Source organism: Microtus ochrogaster, chromosome 19 (assembly GCF_000317375.1).
Source record: "Microtus ochrogaster isolate Prairie Vole_2 chromosome 19, MicOch1.0, whole genome shotgun sequence".
NCBI lineage: Eukaryota > Metazoa > Chordata > Mammalia > Rodentia > Cricetidae > Microtus > Microtus ochrogaster.
In genome coordinates, this window is record NC_022021.1 from 23,304,741 (window position 1) to 23,319,890 (window position 15,150).

Below are 15,150 nucleotides of genomic sequence, written 5' to 3' on the forward strand. Positions count from 1 at the left end.
GAAAGGATTAGAAGGATTAGGAGGTGTGGCCTTGTTGGAGGAAGTGTGTCAGTGGGCATGGGATTTGGAGTTTCCAAAGCCACACCAGGCCCAGGCTTCTCTTTCTTTGCCTGCCTGACTGCAGGTCAGGATGTAGTTCTCAGCTCTTTGTCCAGCACCATGCATACTGCCATGTTGCCCACCACGATGATAATGAACTAAGCCTCTGAAACTATAGGTAAACCCCTAGTTAAACGCTTTCTTTTGTAAGTATTGCCTTGGTCTTCACAGCAGTAGAACAGTAACTAAGACTCCTTGGAACATCATCAGCAGAAATAATAATTTTTAAATTTTAGCTTGAATAATAGGATGATCCCAAGGATGAAAGGTCTTTGGAAGCAGGGAGGATGGGCAAGAAAGTGCTTAGGCCAAGGAGAGGGCATTTTGGGTAAAGATCATCTTTTGGAGAAAAGGCGGTGGGCAGGAGTGAGGGGCAGAAGAGCAGCTTTGCAGGTGGCCAGGATGGAGACGATGCTCAGAAAAGGTCTGCTGCTGCTGTGGGCTCTGGGGATGAGTGTGTCAGAAAACCCCCTCACTGCCTTTCTCAGGTTAGTTTTGGAGAGTTCCAGGGTAGACGTATTACCTGAGCCTCAGAGTGAATGTGTGTCTGCAGGGCAGCTTTCCAGACCAGAGGAGGCCTTCACTCTCCATTAGTGGTGAAGGCATTCAGTGTGGGAACAGCCATACTGACCATCTTCCTGAAAGCAGATCACTTTTCACAGAAACTCATCCTGGCCAGTGCTGCCAGCTGAACAACTGCTGCAGAAATTGTGGCTGCCAAGGAGGAAGCCTGTTCCAAGCAGTGGCTCTCAACCTTCCTAATGCGTGGCCTTTAGTACAGTTCCTCATGTTGTGGTGACCACCCCCCACCATAAAATTATTTTCGTTGTTATTTCATAACTGTAATTTTACTCTTGTTATAAATCATTATGTAAATATCTGTGTTTTCTGATTGTCTTGGACGACCCCTGTGAAAGAGGTCATGACCCACAGGTTGAGAACAATTGGATTAGAGGCAGTCAAACTAACTTGTTAAACACACACTTCAATCATAAAGAGATATGTTTGCTCCAGAGAAATTAAATACAAAAGAAGGAAGCGTTTGTAATCTAGAAGCTTTTCACACCTCCTACTCACATAGGACTTCCTGACATGTGGTTCCTTCCAGGTGCTTTTCAGTGGGAAGAGCTGGAAGAAGACATCAGGAGGAAGCTGAACGACTCAGGGGATGTTTCCGATGTAATCGAGAAAGTGAAATGCCTTTTAAAAACACCAGGAAAGGTAAATTACTTTGACTCTGAATTATAACAGATTCATTTTGATACTATAATAATGAGTCATTAGCAAAGTTAAATAATTCATAAATAGAAATGCTTTTTTCGTGTATATGTTTCTATTTAAATGTTTTAAACAGAAATGTATGTATATCTTACTAAGATTTTACTTTATGTAAGGATTAAATTAGGCGTGACTCACGCCCTTGAAATGTTCACTTATGAATTCTGCTTTCACAGCAGCCCACTGGGGCCCTGGGAACACACAGCCCATGTTGGGAATGAGAACTGCTAGCCTCCTGCAGCAGCAGCTGCCTCCAGGAGGTACCCATCCTCACACCATGTGATTTTCCAGGAGTCTAGGGGAGTAGGGCTGTTCCCGTAAACTTTTAAAGAGTTCTGAGCAATATATTTAACCAAATGGGCAGTTGAGGAGTCTCTTGAGTACAAGTTCAAAATTACAAACTGGGTTCAAGGTTATAAAAATACTGAAGTTGTAAGACAATAAAACTTCAGTGATTTAGATTATACAGAGTCTGTAAAAGTTTTAAAAGTAGATTTGTAAAACTTTAAGACAACTGTGTTGTACAATCTAGCCAGTGTATTCTTTCAGAGTCTGTGATAAGCCAACTGGCTGCAGTAGATAAAATAAGGTTCAGCTAAGCACAATGCTTAGCAAAATATAAGGCAAATATTCCTTTATTTAACAGATAACTGAACATTAATAACATTTAAAGTCAATAGTTGAAAAGTATGAACTGTATTAGTTTTTCATTTCTTCTCATGTTTAAAAGTTGTGTACACGGTTGTGTGTGCACAAGAGCACACACAAGAGCTGAGGGGACACTCTGTAGGAGTGGGTTCTTCCTTCTACTGTGTGGGCTCCAGGGTTACACAGACAGAAGGTGACTTTGCTCACTGAGCCATTTCTCTGCCCCTCCCCGCACTTTCTGGGTTGTTGTTGTTGTTGTTGTTGTTGTCGTTGCAGTGACTCATTATATAGTCAGGCCAGCTTCAAACTCTTTGTAGCCCTGACTGGCTTCAAGCTCTCTGTGTAGCCCAGACTAGCTTCAGACTGGTAGCTTTCTATCTTAGCTTCCCTGTGCTGGGATTACATCTGTACAACCACACCTGGCTTGTACTTTTCAGGAAGGTTCTTAATTTTCCTTAGTTGAGAAAAGAAATTAACAGAGAAACACAGAATTAAGGGGTGTAATAACTCAGTGCAGCAGGTAATCCCGGGCTGAGCAGCCTTACAGGAATCAGAGTAGCTCTCTTTCAACCTAACTCGGCTGAACAGTCCTGTAAAAAAGGATGCACAAATGCCTGGATTCTCTTTACACAGAACATCTGATGAGTTGATTAACCAGGGGAATGTCTCTCTCTCCATCTCTCTCACACACATACATAGTGAATATCTCTATAAGATCCGTGATGCGCAGGTTTAGAACCCTTATCTACATGGAATGTTCAGAGTCTTGCTGGTGTTTGAACCCATCTTTTCCTTGGGTCTGATTTAGCACTTGACCCTTTGTGGTACCGAGAGTAATATCAACTTGGACCAATAATGAGAAGCCTGCACTATGGAATTCCGTGACACTGAACTGATTTCCCTGCACAGGTGGGAGGCCGCTCCCACGCTAAATACTTTCTGTCTCTCAAGTGTGTCATAGGAATGTAACACTGGGTTGGCAGATGGGAATGTCGATTTAAATTGTGACTGTGCCACAAATTATTACTGCAGTTTTGAGCAGTTTAGCCTTTTCTTTCAGACTGCACATAAAACAAGATATACCCCAAGGCCCTGCTAGCTCTCTACTTCCAGGCTGGGTTTTGGCGGCCACTCTCTACGTGTGTCACACTTGCATGCTAAACACCAGCTCCTCCAGTGAGTGTTGGGCACAGTGCTGAGATCTTCAGCTGGAGGAGCAGGTCCTTTGTTGCTTTCTGCCCTTCTGTCTTGCTTCTGGATTTCATGCTTAACTGGGTTTTCTTTTTCTTTGTTGATGTGGGAAGGTCATCTGTCTATCTGTTGCTTTCATTGGTTAATTAATAAAGAAACTGCTTGGCCTGATAGGTCAGAACATAGGTGGGTGGAGTAGACAGAACAGAATGCTGGGAAGAAGGGAAGTGGGGGCAGACGTGATGGAGCCAGCCACCAGGTCAGACATGCTGAATCTTTTCCGGTAAGCCACCACCTTGTGGTGCTACACAGATTATCAGAAATGGGTTAGTCAAGATGCGAGAGTTAGCCAAGAAGAGGTTAGAGCTAATGGGCCAAGCAGTGTTTAAAAGAATACAGTTTCCATGTAATTATTTTGGGTAAAGCTAGTCGTGTGGGAGCTGGGAGGGACAAAAAGCAGGCCTGCCCGCAGTTCCTTCTACACCTTGTCAAGAGGATTGTATCATTTTCCTCCTTCACAAAATTTTGGAAACTTCCCTCCAAAGTAGACTAGCTCAAGGTAGACAATTAGGTATCACTTATTCTTCTTGCTGGAGTTGGCTTTGTGACTTCTGAAGGATAAAGGCTCCTCATTTCCCTAGCTGGTCAGAAATACAGCCAGGAAACTGATGGAGTCACAAGAGTAAGTAAACAGCCAGGTGGTGGTGGTGCACACCTTTAATCCCAGTACTCTGGGAGGCAGAGGCAGGCAGATCTCTAAGTTTGAGGCCAACTTGGTCTGCAAAGCTAGTTCTAGTTCCAAGACAGTCAGAATTACACAAAGAAATTGTCTTTAAAAAAAGTAAAAATAATTTCAAATAGAGCCATAGCTAAATCATTCCAACTGAGGGATTGTGGCCATACAATTTAAGATTGTAGCCTAATTTGGGCAACTCTACTTGAAAATGCTGTTAAGATTTGTTTCGTTTCATTGTAAAGGAAAGTTAGAGAAAATACAAAAGAAAAGGACGGAGGTGAGGAAAGAGGGGCCGTGGGCCTGTCGGATAGTGACCACCAGGGGTTGTCTGGAGAGACCTCAGCAAATTAACCCAGTGCTGAAGCTGAGGTAGGCGGAGGCACTGTGGGAGCTGGGCTGGCAGTTGTGCTGGGACAGGTCATGTGATGTGGGCGGAGTCCCAGAGACTGTCTGTAGGTTCCAGTTGCCTCTGCTACACACACACACACACACGCACACACACACACACACACACGCACGCACACACACACACGCACGCACGCATGCATGCATGCACGCACATGCAAACACACACGCAAACACACCAGCAACAACAATAAAAACAAACAAAAGATAGTTATCATTAGAAAATTGTATTCAAATCTAAATTCACCACTCTGAGATTTTTTTTAAATGTTCATTCTTTAGGAGAAAACAATGACCTGCTTGGCCATAAGAGAACTTATGTAATAAAGAAATAAAGATTTATTCCTGTTGTATTAGTGGCTCTCAGGGAGTCAGGATCCCTGGCCACCACCTAGCCAGTTGCTGTGCTGTGTGCTCAGTGGCCTGCTGCTGGCCTGCTGCTGCTCACCTGCCAGCCAGCTGACATAGTGCTTGAGGGGAGCACCCTTCACAGATGTGGTTGGAGGTGCCATCGTGAGACAGGCAGCAGACATAGTGCTTGAGGGGAGCACCCTTCACAGATGTGGTTGGAGGTGCCATCGTGAGACAGGCAGCAGACATAGTGCTTGAGGGGAGCACCCTTCACAGATGTGGTTGGAGGTGCCATTGTGAGACAGGCAGCTGAGATTTCTTACCTGCAGTTCTCCATGTGTGCTATCAAATCATACTAAACAGCTTCCTACATGTCTGTTTTCTCCTCATAGATCAATTGCCTGAGGAATTGCAAGACCTACCAAGCCAGAAAGCCTCTGTGGTTCTATAATACATCACTCAAGTTTTTCCTCAATAAACCAATGCTTGCTGATGTTGTCTTCGAAATACAAGGTGTGGCTCAGCTCATACAGAGTGCATTTTATGGTTTTGATCTTTACTTGTTCCCCTCGTGTTCTCGTTCAGCTTTCTATACTTGGGATGGAGGAATTAGTGCTTTCTGTTGCAGGACATGAAGTAATACCGTCTTAGTTTTAAGAAAGTCATTTTATATTTGGTTTTTCCCTCCATATACTTCATCTACTTTTCAGGATCTGCAGGGCATGGAATGATGTTTAGTGTGTCATTTTTCATTTTAATTTGTATATTTCTTTATGATCCTGTTTTCTGATTCATCTGAAGCCATCTATCATAAAAGCACATTATCTCTTGCTTTGTTTATTCAGTTTTTTAAAAAAATTGTCTGACCTACATCAGGCACCCACAGTTATTGCTGAGTGTGTCTCGAAATACTGTGAGAATTCTTATCACCAGAGCACCTGGATTACACTTCTCTCTATGGGAAAGTAATGCTGCCCATCTTTAATAAAGAGCTGTCCTGGAAGCCCAGGGCAGATTACTTGCATGTATAATTCTGTCACTTTTATAGATTAAATGCAAAATATTAAAGATGAGTTGTCAGATACCTTCAGTTATGCAAGGATAAGAGGAGTTGTTTGCAAATAAATTAAGTAGAATTTTTAGAAGGGCCATTGTAAAGAAGGAGATGAAATTCTAGTTTGGGGTTAAAAATACGTGGCAGCTAGCATAGCCTTTATTTTTTAATCTTTCTGCAGAAAGAATCTCCTTACTTTTAATTTGGATCGTATGTCAAGAAAACTAGTGAATTGAATTTTTTCGGAAAGTTTTATTGGCAGCACCAAATGCAGTGTGAGTCAGGGACTCTGAAAGTGGGAGAGTTAGAGTGACCTTGAGATACATTTAAAACTTCCTGGTGAGGGAGGGAGCCACTCAACAGCCGTAGGCTCATCTGCAATGCTCTCATCAGGTTAGAAGACCTGCAGCTGACTAACCAGACCCTGGTAGTGGTACACTCACATTGATTGCCAACATGAAGAGTCCAAGGTGTCTCACTGTAGGGGGGAAAAGGCTTCTTAGAGGAGCAGCCAGTAGGAATCACAGAATTTACTCCTAGGGGAATGCTGTTGATGAAGGCATTTGTGGGGAGTGCCTGGGTGTTCTAGACACCAGAGAAACACCAGGATAGCTGGCTAAGAAGCTTCACATTCCAAATGACAGCACTATGTCCACTGCTAAGAAAAAATTTAGCCTATAAATTAAAAAGTATTCCTACCTTTACCAAGTCCTTTTGTGAAAGCTAGAATAACAGTGTCTGTCTTCTGGAGGAGGGTAACCGATGCTCTTGCCCACGTGACCTCTAATTGGTGGCCGAGGTCTAACCTTTTGCCACATCTGTGATGTACAGTTGATGAATTTTATGCTGAGCAGACTCTGAAAGATGAACTTCCAAAAGTCCTGGGGTCATACGACAATGTAGGGTAGGCTTTTTGTTAGGGGTTAAATGTGTTGTGGGATTATCTGATGTGTGTGTGGTAAACATACAAGCATTGTTCCTGCATCTGGGCTGAGGGATGTTCTGAAATGCCTTTCAAGACCCGTGTGGTAAGAAGGCTGCACATTGTGGGTCTCTGGGACGCTGCTCGCCTGCAGTCCAGGGGCCAGGGTGAGTCCACTTCTGGCCACCTGCACAGTATTTGATGTGACACACAATACAGTTAGCCTGGCATTCTTTTGTTGTATGTACATATGTAGTGTATATGTATTTATGACGGGGTCTCACTATGTAGCCCTGGCTCTCCTGGAACTCTCACACTATAGATCAAACTGGCCTTGAACATACAGAGATCTGCCTGCTTCTACCTCCCACATGCTGAAATTAAAGGCGCGCACCACCATACCTGGCCATGAAATTCATTTCTTAAGGTATGGTCAGATTCTAGTAATTTTTTGGCTGTTCCCCTTTTTTCCCCTTAAATAGCCTAGATCTCTTTAGTTGAAGTTTCTCTGAACTCTAGGCCTGTAGAAGCTAGAAGAGCATCAGACCCCATGGGACTAGAATGACAGCCATTTGTGACGTGTGGGTGCTGGGAACCAGAGCTCTGGCCAGTGAGCCATCTGTCTCTCCAGCTCCATTCCTGCCTTGCTCTTTCGCTGCACCGGAACAGCTCTCATGTTTGCATAGCAGACATTATTGCTACTTACCGTTAGCATAGGAGGAATTGGCCCCACGCTTTATGTCAGCGTAACCTGCTGTGCAGGGCCTTGAAGGAAAATAGAGATTCCCCTTTTAATCCCTTGCTTTTCTTCTGCTGTGTCACTTCCTGACCCTCTCCGCCAGCCCCTGGCCGCTCACCCACGTGTTCGAGGGCTCCGGCTGTGTCATATCTGATGATGTGCGCATCTGTACACAACTTCAGGCCACTCCCCTTTTTGAAAGTTACATTTATTTCTTATTAATTAATTAATTAACTACTTTGGGGTGTGTGGTGTGCATGCCCTGGCAGTCATGTGAAGGTCAGAAGACAGCATGTGGGAATTGCCTCTTTCCTCCTGCTCTATGGGCTCCAGAGAATGAGCGCAGGTTGTTAGGGTTGATGGCAAACCCTCTCTCCACTGACCCATCTCATAATCCTCACTTTGGTTTTTGCTTGTTTGTTTTATTTTTTTATTTTCAGTATAAAATTTAATTTGTATATTTTGATTGGTTGTGTTTGTGTACTACTCTTCATCTGCTGGGGACATTCCCTTGATGAGGAACTACACTTATCTGTAGGTATAATGATAAATGTTTATAGATTATTGTTAGGGATTGTGCTGCTTTAGTAAATTAGTGGTTGTAGATTTTCCTCCAGTAACCATGATTGCACTAGTCCTGAGTGGTTAGCTAGGTTTCCAGTACCAGGCATGGTTTCTTCCTTGTTGATCAGGTTTTAAATCCAATTAGAGAATTGTTTTCTCGAGGTATACATCCACGACTGCACTATTAGGGTCACTGTGTCGTGCTCGTCATTGCCGTGGCTCATAGGCCTCATAGCTGGGCCTTGGCTGCCTCCTTCCCTCGGAAGCTTGCATGATGCAATAGTAGGCTGTGTGTTTTCGGAGGCTGTGTAGGCTGTGTGTCCTGGCCAACAGCTCAGAAGAGGGCTTCTCATGTCTGGCATTGGGGTTTGTTAGATGATCTTTGGTTCTTGGGGGGAACACCCTCAGACAGATGAGAAAAGTTCATGAAGACTATATATGTACATTTATACACAGAATTGCATGTATTAGAGGTTTCTTTCTTTTTTTCTTTTTTGGTTAAATAACAATATGATTTCTTGTGGCTTCTTCAGATCCTTATTGTAATTTTACCCATCTCCTTCCTGCTTCTGTATTCACCTCCCTCCCATTTCCTAAAGATCCTCCACTTTTCCATTTCTCTCTAACAAGCAGCCCCCCTGTCTTGACAACAATCCAGCTTTATTTACTTGGTTTGTATAGTAACTACAGGCTATGCGTTCACATCTGAAGATTCGGAGTTGGAGCCTCCACTGAAAGACAGCATGCAGCGTTTGTCCTTCTCGGTCTGGATTACCTTGCTCAGTATGGTCTTTTCTAGTTCCTTCCATTTACCTGCAGAGTCCATGGCTTCACCTTTCTCCACAGCGGAGTAGTATCCCATAGTGTAGATGCACCTCATTTTCATTATCCATTTGTCAGTTGTGGGCTCTTTAGGTTGTTTCTATTTTCTGGCAACTTGCTTTTCTGAGACAAGTTCTTTCACTGGGACCTGGGACTTGATTAGGATAGGCTCACTGGGAAATTGTCCCCCAGAGTTCTTTCTGTTGCCACCTCCCCGGCCCTGGTAGGATGGCAGGCTTGTGCTACAATGTCCACTTGTTTTATTTTGTCTGTAGGGTTTGTGCTCAGGTCTTGAGCTTTCACAAGAAGCACTTTATGGGCAGAAACATCTCTCGGTCCTGTCGAATGGTTCTTGGTTTCAATCGTTCATTTCTTTGTTTAGCGTGTTTTTTTGTTTTCATGGAAGTGGCTTTGTGCAGTGTGAATGTGTATCTGACTTTGTGGTTAATCACTAATTTAAATGTTTCATACCAAAATGAGGAAGGGAAAACATTCTTATATATAAATTAATTTATATTGAAACTAAGACAGACCCTTTGAGTAATAGCTGGATAACAACTCTCCTTAAATCTTAGGTATAAAACTTTTTATATGTTATAGTGAAATCTTAGTTAAACATGTGACTTTTTTCACTACATATCTTACCTAAAATATTTACAGTGCAAAACATATTCTGAAAAAGTCACATTGAGTGTTGGTGATAGCCAGATGTTACTTCAGCATTTTTAGCATAGATTTAAGAAGTAATGAGAAAGATAATGTAGGGATAAGATTAGTGTTTATTGAGGTATAATAATTTTTCATGCAATACTAGCAGTCAGTCTTTGGCTCCTTCACTCCAGTTGGACATCACCTCTTGACGTTTTCAGATAAAGAATGAGGAGCATTGGAACACTCAGGTCCAGAACCGAAGCGTTGCTGCACTTAGCTGAGGTGGTAGTGAGAGACGGGAAGGACACTCTATAGATGTAGCATGTTTCTTTGGGTTTCTGGCCCTTTATAGTTGACCAGAACTACCGGGAGAGAAGATGCAGATAGAGTTTGAAAAGTGACCTTGGCATTTCAACAGACATTGTCAGTTCAAAATGTGAACACTGCTGTCTTCTGGCCCATAAATGGGGACTCAGATTCCCACGTGACGAGTAGTATGCCCACAGGGACTAACAGAGACGGAAATGTAAACTCCATTCCTCTCCCGGTGCAGGGTCAGCTGAAACTAGTGGGTTTTAGGATGATTTCCTGTTGGACCGAAGCTATAGGCCAACAGCCACAATTGCCTGGAGTGAGCGTGGAATGTAAACCCCTGACATGGAGCATTATTTTTGTAATATGAAGTCATATATAAAGATAAAACAGTTCTAAGTTAGTTTTGGAAAACATGCAGGTGTGATGTAGAGAGTTAGGGTTCCTTTACATTTGCAACACTCTTTAACAAAACCACATTCCTTTCCTACTCACCTAACACAGTACGTGTTAAATCTCTCTTGAGATGAACTTGTCTGCTTTCTTTCCCAGAGTAAAACAAAGCATCATTCCTAAATGTCACTGTTGAAGTCTGAAATGATACTCAGGGGAAACAAATACATTTTAATTCAACACTCAATCAAAGAGATTGTTGATGACCTATGTAAAGTGGGAAAAGCTGGTTTGTAATTGATTCAGCCTTGATCTTTTTCTTAGAAAAGTTTTCTGAAATTAAAACACGAAATGGATATGTCTTCTATACAATTATACAATTCTTTACCTGCAGTCAATTACCGTTTATTATATAAATGTTGTATTACATTCTTTTAGTGTTTGTATAAATATACTGCTTAAAACTGGTAACTGGGAGCCTGAGAGGTGGCATCAGCAGCAGCACCCGCTGTTCTTCAAGAGGACCCTGTTTGGTCCCCAGCACCAATGGTGACGTTCAGAGGATCTGAAGCTGTCTTCTGTCCTCCACAGGCACCCACACATACCACAAACTGAATGAAACAAACAACAATGGCAAAAAAAAAAAAACACATCTGTAATTGGGTATCGTGTTACATTTTCACAACACCAAAACAGATCTCTAAAGGGTTGTGAGATCATGTTCCCTTAGCTGAAAGTCCGGTGGCTTTCCGTACTACATTCTTCTCGTCACATGAGGCCGCCATACATTTCTTCCTACGCCACATCTGCACCGCACCTGTCGTTCTGTACCTGTCGTTCCGTACTGGGGAGCAAAGGGAGCAGGTTCCAGGGGCTGCTCAGGCTGAAGCTGGTTACAATTTCAACATTATCTTGTGTCATTATCAACAGAAAGCTCTGTTACAATGTCAAGCCCTGCTTATGAAATCAGTTCCTGCCTACTGCCCACTTGATAGTTTTCGTCCTAATTCATCTGCTTAACTCAAATGATAGGCCATCCAGTGTCTTTAAATCAAATGATAGGCCATCCAGTGTGTTTAAGCAATGCTCCCATTTTCCAAATGATGCTCTGTTTATCTTGAAATAGTTTAAGCCCTAAAATCTGTAGTCAGAGACTGCTTGTTCGTTCCCAGCTGCCCAAACCCGAAATAATCACACAGAAACTGTATTAATTCAAATACTGCTTGGCCTGTTAACTTAGGCTTTTTATTAACTAACTCTTACACCTTAAATTAACCCATTTTTATTAATCTATGTATCACCACAACGCTGTGGCCTATCGGTAGGCATCTTTCTCCTTCAGCAGCTGGATCACATCTCCCTGACTCCACCTTCTTTTCTCCTCTATCTCTGCTTGGAATTCCCGCCTTGCTCTATTCTGGACTGTCATAGGCCCAAGCAGCTTCTTTATTAACCAATGGTAACAAAACACATTCACAACTTACAGAGGTGAATCCTACATTAAAAATCATAAGTCAAATTGCAATGCCAATTTGAATTCCTTCTTAATTGGTCTCTACACATCTATCCAGCATCCCTTAAGTTTGGAAGCTGTCCTTTTGGTAGATGATCCTGATACACTGGCTGGGAGGGTTGTGGCAAAGAAGGGCAGGCGGTGGACTGATGGAGTTTGCTGGTAGGAGTAGGGTGCTCTCCAGCTGTTTCCTTGCTCCTCGTTGGGGTGACTAGGCAAATCACAGTGCCCACCCATGGACTTGACTGGCAGTATCCGTGGTTGATTTGTGAGTCTGAGGAAATATTGGCTTCGGGAAACATCTGTGAGTTTAGATGGACCTCTCTTCTTCCTAGGACAAAAAGCACTTTGCTTGGATTTAGAGAGGTTGGAGAACCTCACAAACCGTGACTATTCTAGAGAAGAATGTGGCCTTGTGACAGATGGTCATAAGGTCTAGAAGTGCCCTCCCCCGTGAGGCTTGGACCACTTCTTGTTTACTTCTGCCATTTCCATTTCTCGTGTGGGGAAGCCTGACCAAGGCAGTCTATGAGTTTTGTCACACAGGGCAATGGGCTGTTTCCTGGGAGGAACATGGCAGAGGTGGCGTATTTCAAGCCAACCGGGATGGATAAATGCTTTGTTCTAAAAGCACAAAGTGGACCGGAGAGGCTCAGAGGTTAAGAACACTGGCTGCTCTTCCAGACATCCTGAGTTCACTTCCCTGCTACCCCATGGTGGCTCACAGCAGTCTATAGTGAGATTTGGTGCCCTCTTCTGGCCTGCAGGAATACATGCAGACAGAACACTTTAAATAATAAATTAATGCACATACATACACACACAAAGCAAAATTCATATTACAGTTCTTTGGTATTTAGGAAATCTAAAGTAACAAATGTTTGTCTAATCTGTAAATTATTGGGTTCAAAGGCAAGTTTTGAACTCTCTGCGTTTCTCAGCCGCTGTGAACCTCTGAGGCAGCGCACCGTGTCTGCCTGGTGTGATTCTGCACTGCAGTTTGGCCTGTCACGGACGGTGGCACTCCAGCTGGGAAACACTGTTAGCTCTGCAGTATTTCCTTGATTTTGTTTTCCTCTCTCACCTTCCAGGAACAGCTGTGCCAGCCCACAGGGCCATCTTGGTGGCACGGTGTGAGGTGATGGCAGCCATGTTTAATGGTAATTACATGGAAGCCAAGAGTGTCCTGATTCCAGTGTACGGCGTTTCCAAAGAGACTTTCTTGTCATTTTTAGAATACTTATACACAGACTCTTGTTGCCCAGGTATGCGTATGTGTGTTATAAGGTAATATCTCGTGATTCTTCCTTTTCACTCATCTTGGTAGTTTGCTGCCTAGGAAACCTGTTTTGTTTAAGGTCTATCAGTCAGTATCACGGCATTTGCTGAGCAGCGTTGGGGTGATGTAGGGAGAGCGTTGCATTCCAGTTCATTCAAATGAAAGAGCAGGGGTCAGTAGCTTGTGCTTACAGCAGGCTATTGGTTAATCTAGACACTGAGAATCAAGGTGTTTGGGGTACCTAATGGCTGCTCTAATCTTAGAGTTTGGGAGCTCTACCTCTTCAACAAGAACAGGGATAGACAGTAGCTTTCGTGATCCTCACATCTGGCTGAAATGGTTTTCAGAACTTTTGTTAGTGTGAACTCTCGTGGTCCTCCAGATCTGGGGATGAGGGCTTTTAAAGACTGCTACTGACTTTCAAAGCCAGATTCCCCTAAAATTGGTATCTCTAACTTTCCTGAAATGTTTAGGATTCTGGCAGACTATAGGATCTGTTTCTAAATTCACTAACCAAAGACTGTCTTTGACCAGCACACATTATAATGTTAGTAGTTAATGAAGTGTGGTACGTGTCAAAGTCCTTGGAGGGCTTTCTCCCATTTGTTTAAATAGATTTTGAGTCCTCTATGGAAGGATATAGAGTTTCCAAAAGAGAAAATTACTTCTATCATCAAATTGTCTCAGTCTCCAAGTTAGCTGTTTTGGAGTTGTTACTACCAGTATTAATAAGTACTGGCTTGTTATTTTTGCTTGGTGAAAATGAAAGCATTGATTCTTACAGGAAATAAATATTATTTTTCTCAGTACTGGGAACTGGATAATTAATAAAAATTTTGACCACTATTTTTTTTTAAATGCGCCAATCTTTAATCCCAGCACTAGGGAGGCAGAGGTGGCTGAATTTCTGAGTTTGAGGCCAGCTTGGTCTACACAGTGAATTCAAGATAGTCAGGACTACACAGAGAGACCCTGTTTTAAAAACCTAAATAAATAAATATGCAACTGTACTATTGCATTAGGACAAATCAAGGCGGTATTTCCAAATTGTTTTAGTGATTGCATTATTTAGTAGCATGCTCAAATTTTTTTAAAATCCAGTTCCATTTTTCAATGTTTTAGGAAAAAATTTATTCACAGTAAAAGTTATAAATGTACTGTTCTTCTCTCATTTCTGCAGCTGTGATGAAACATTCTGACGGAAAGTAACTTACGGGAGAAAGCATTTACTTTAGTTAACAATTCTGACTGAAGTCCATTCAGGAAAGTTAAGGTGGCAGGAGGTTGGGGCAGCTAATCATATGACATCCATGGTCAGGAGCAGAGAGAAGTAGATGTATTCATTCTTTCTACTCGGCTCATTTTCCTACTCTAGCCTAGGGGACAGTGCTGCCCACAGTGGGCAAGTCTTCCCGCCTCCATGAAAATACTCCAGGCTCTCCCCCACAGAGATGCTAACAACACACCAGCCTGATCCAGACACCCCTAGTGGAGACTTTCCACATGATTCTAGATTGTGCCAAATTGGGAACTAAAACTGGGCAAGCACTCTACAACTTACCCGTATGCACAGCCCTAAACCTACCAACAACCTTAACTGTGACTTCAGAGGTGGACGAGAGCGAAGGTGGGGAGTTGCTGCTTCATGGATGTTCTGGAGAATGAATGAATGAATGAATGAATGAATGAATGAATACGCTATAGTGTGGGGTGCTTCATACCACCGAACTGAGTACCTCAGTATTTAAAATGGGGCCAGGTTATCAAACTCTGACAGCTTGAGTGTGATCCCGGGGACCCACATGGGAAGCAGAGACCTGACCCCTGAAAGCTGTCCTCTGACCTCCACATAGGTGGGCACTGTGGCATGACACCCCTCCCCCATACATGTGGAATAAGTAAATGGCATTAAATCGTTAGTGTTTAAAATGGGACTAAAGAGATTACTCATCAAGTGAAGTGCTTGATGGCAAGTGTAAGAACTGTGTGTAACTCTCATCTCCAGAACAGAAGGGGATAAGCCTGGAGGCCCTGCTGTAATCCCAGCACCGTGGAAGATGGAGAGAGGGAATCCCCATAGCAATCCCCGAGAAAACTGGGTAGCAGGCTAAACTGTTAGTGAGCCTGCCTCAATATAGAGTGGCCAGCAATGCAGGAAGACACCTAGCATCAACCCTGGTCCTCCACAGACAC

The 15,150-nt window shown here is 43.1% G+C and overlaps 1 protein-coding gene across 2 annotated transcripts in view; it reads left to right on the forward strand.

Annotated features, from left to right (window-relative positions):
* Rhobtb3 (Rho related BTB domain containing 3) overlaps nucleotides 1-15,150 on the forward strand; it is a 55,295-nt gene that overhangs the window by 27,214 nt on the left and 12,931 nt on the right. For both annotated transcript variants that reach the window (XM_013349634.2, XM_005356557.3), the window contains exons 7-9: nucleotides 1,208-1,320; nucleotides 5,101-5,221; nucleotides 12,770-12,943. In XM_013349634.2, coding sequence (XP_013205088.1) covers nucleotides 1,208-1,320; nucleotides 5,101-5,221; nucleotides 12,770-12,943 — 408 coding nt within the window. The remainder of the gene's footprint in view (nucleotides 1-1,207; nucleotides 1,321-5,100; nucleotides 5,222-12,769; nucleotides 12,944-15,150) is intronic.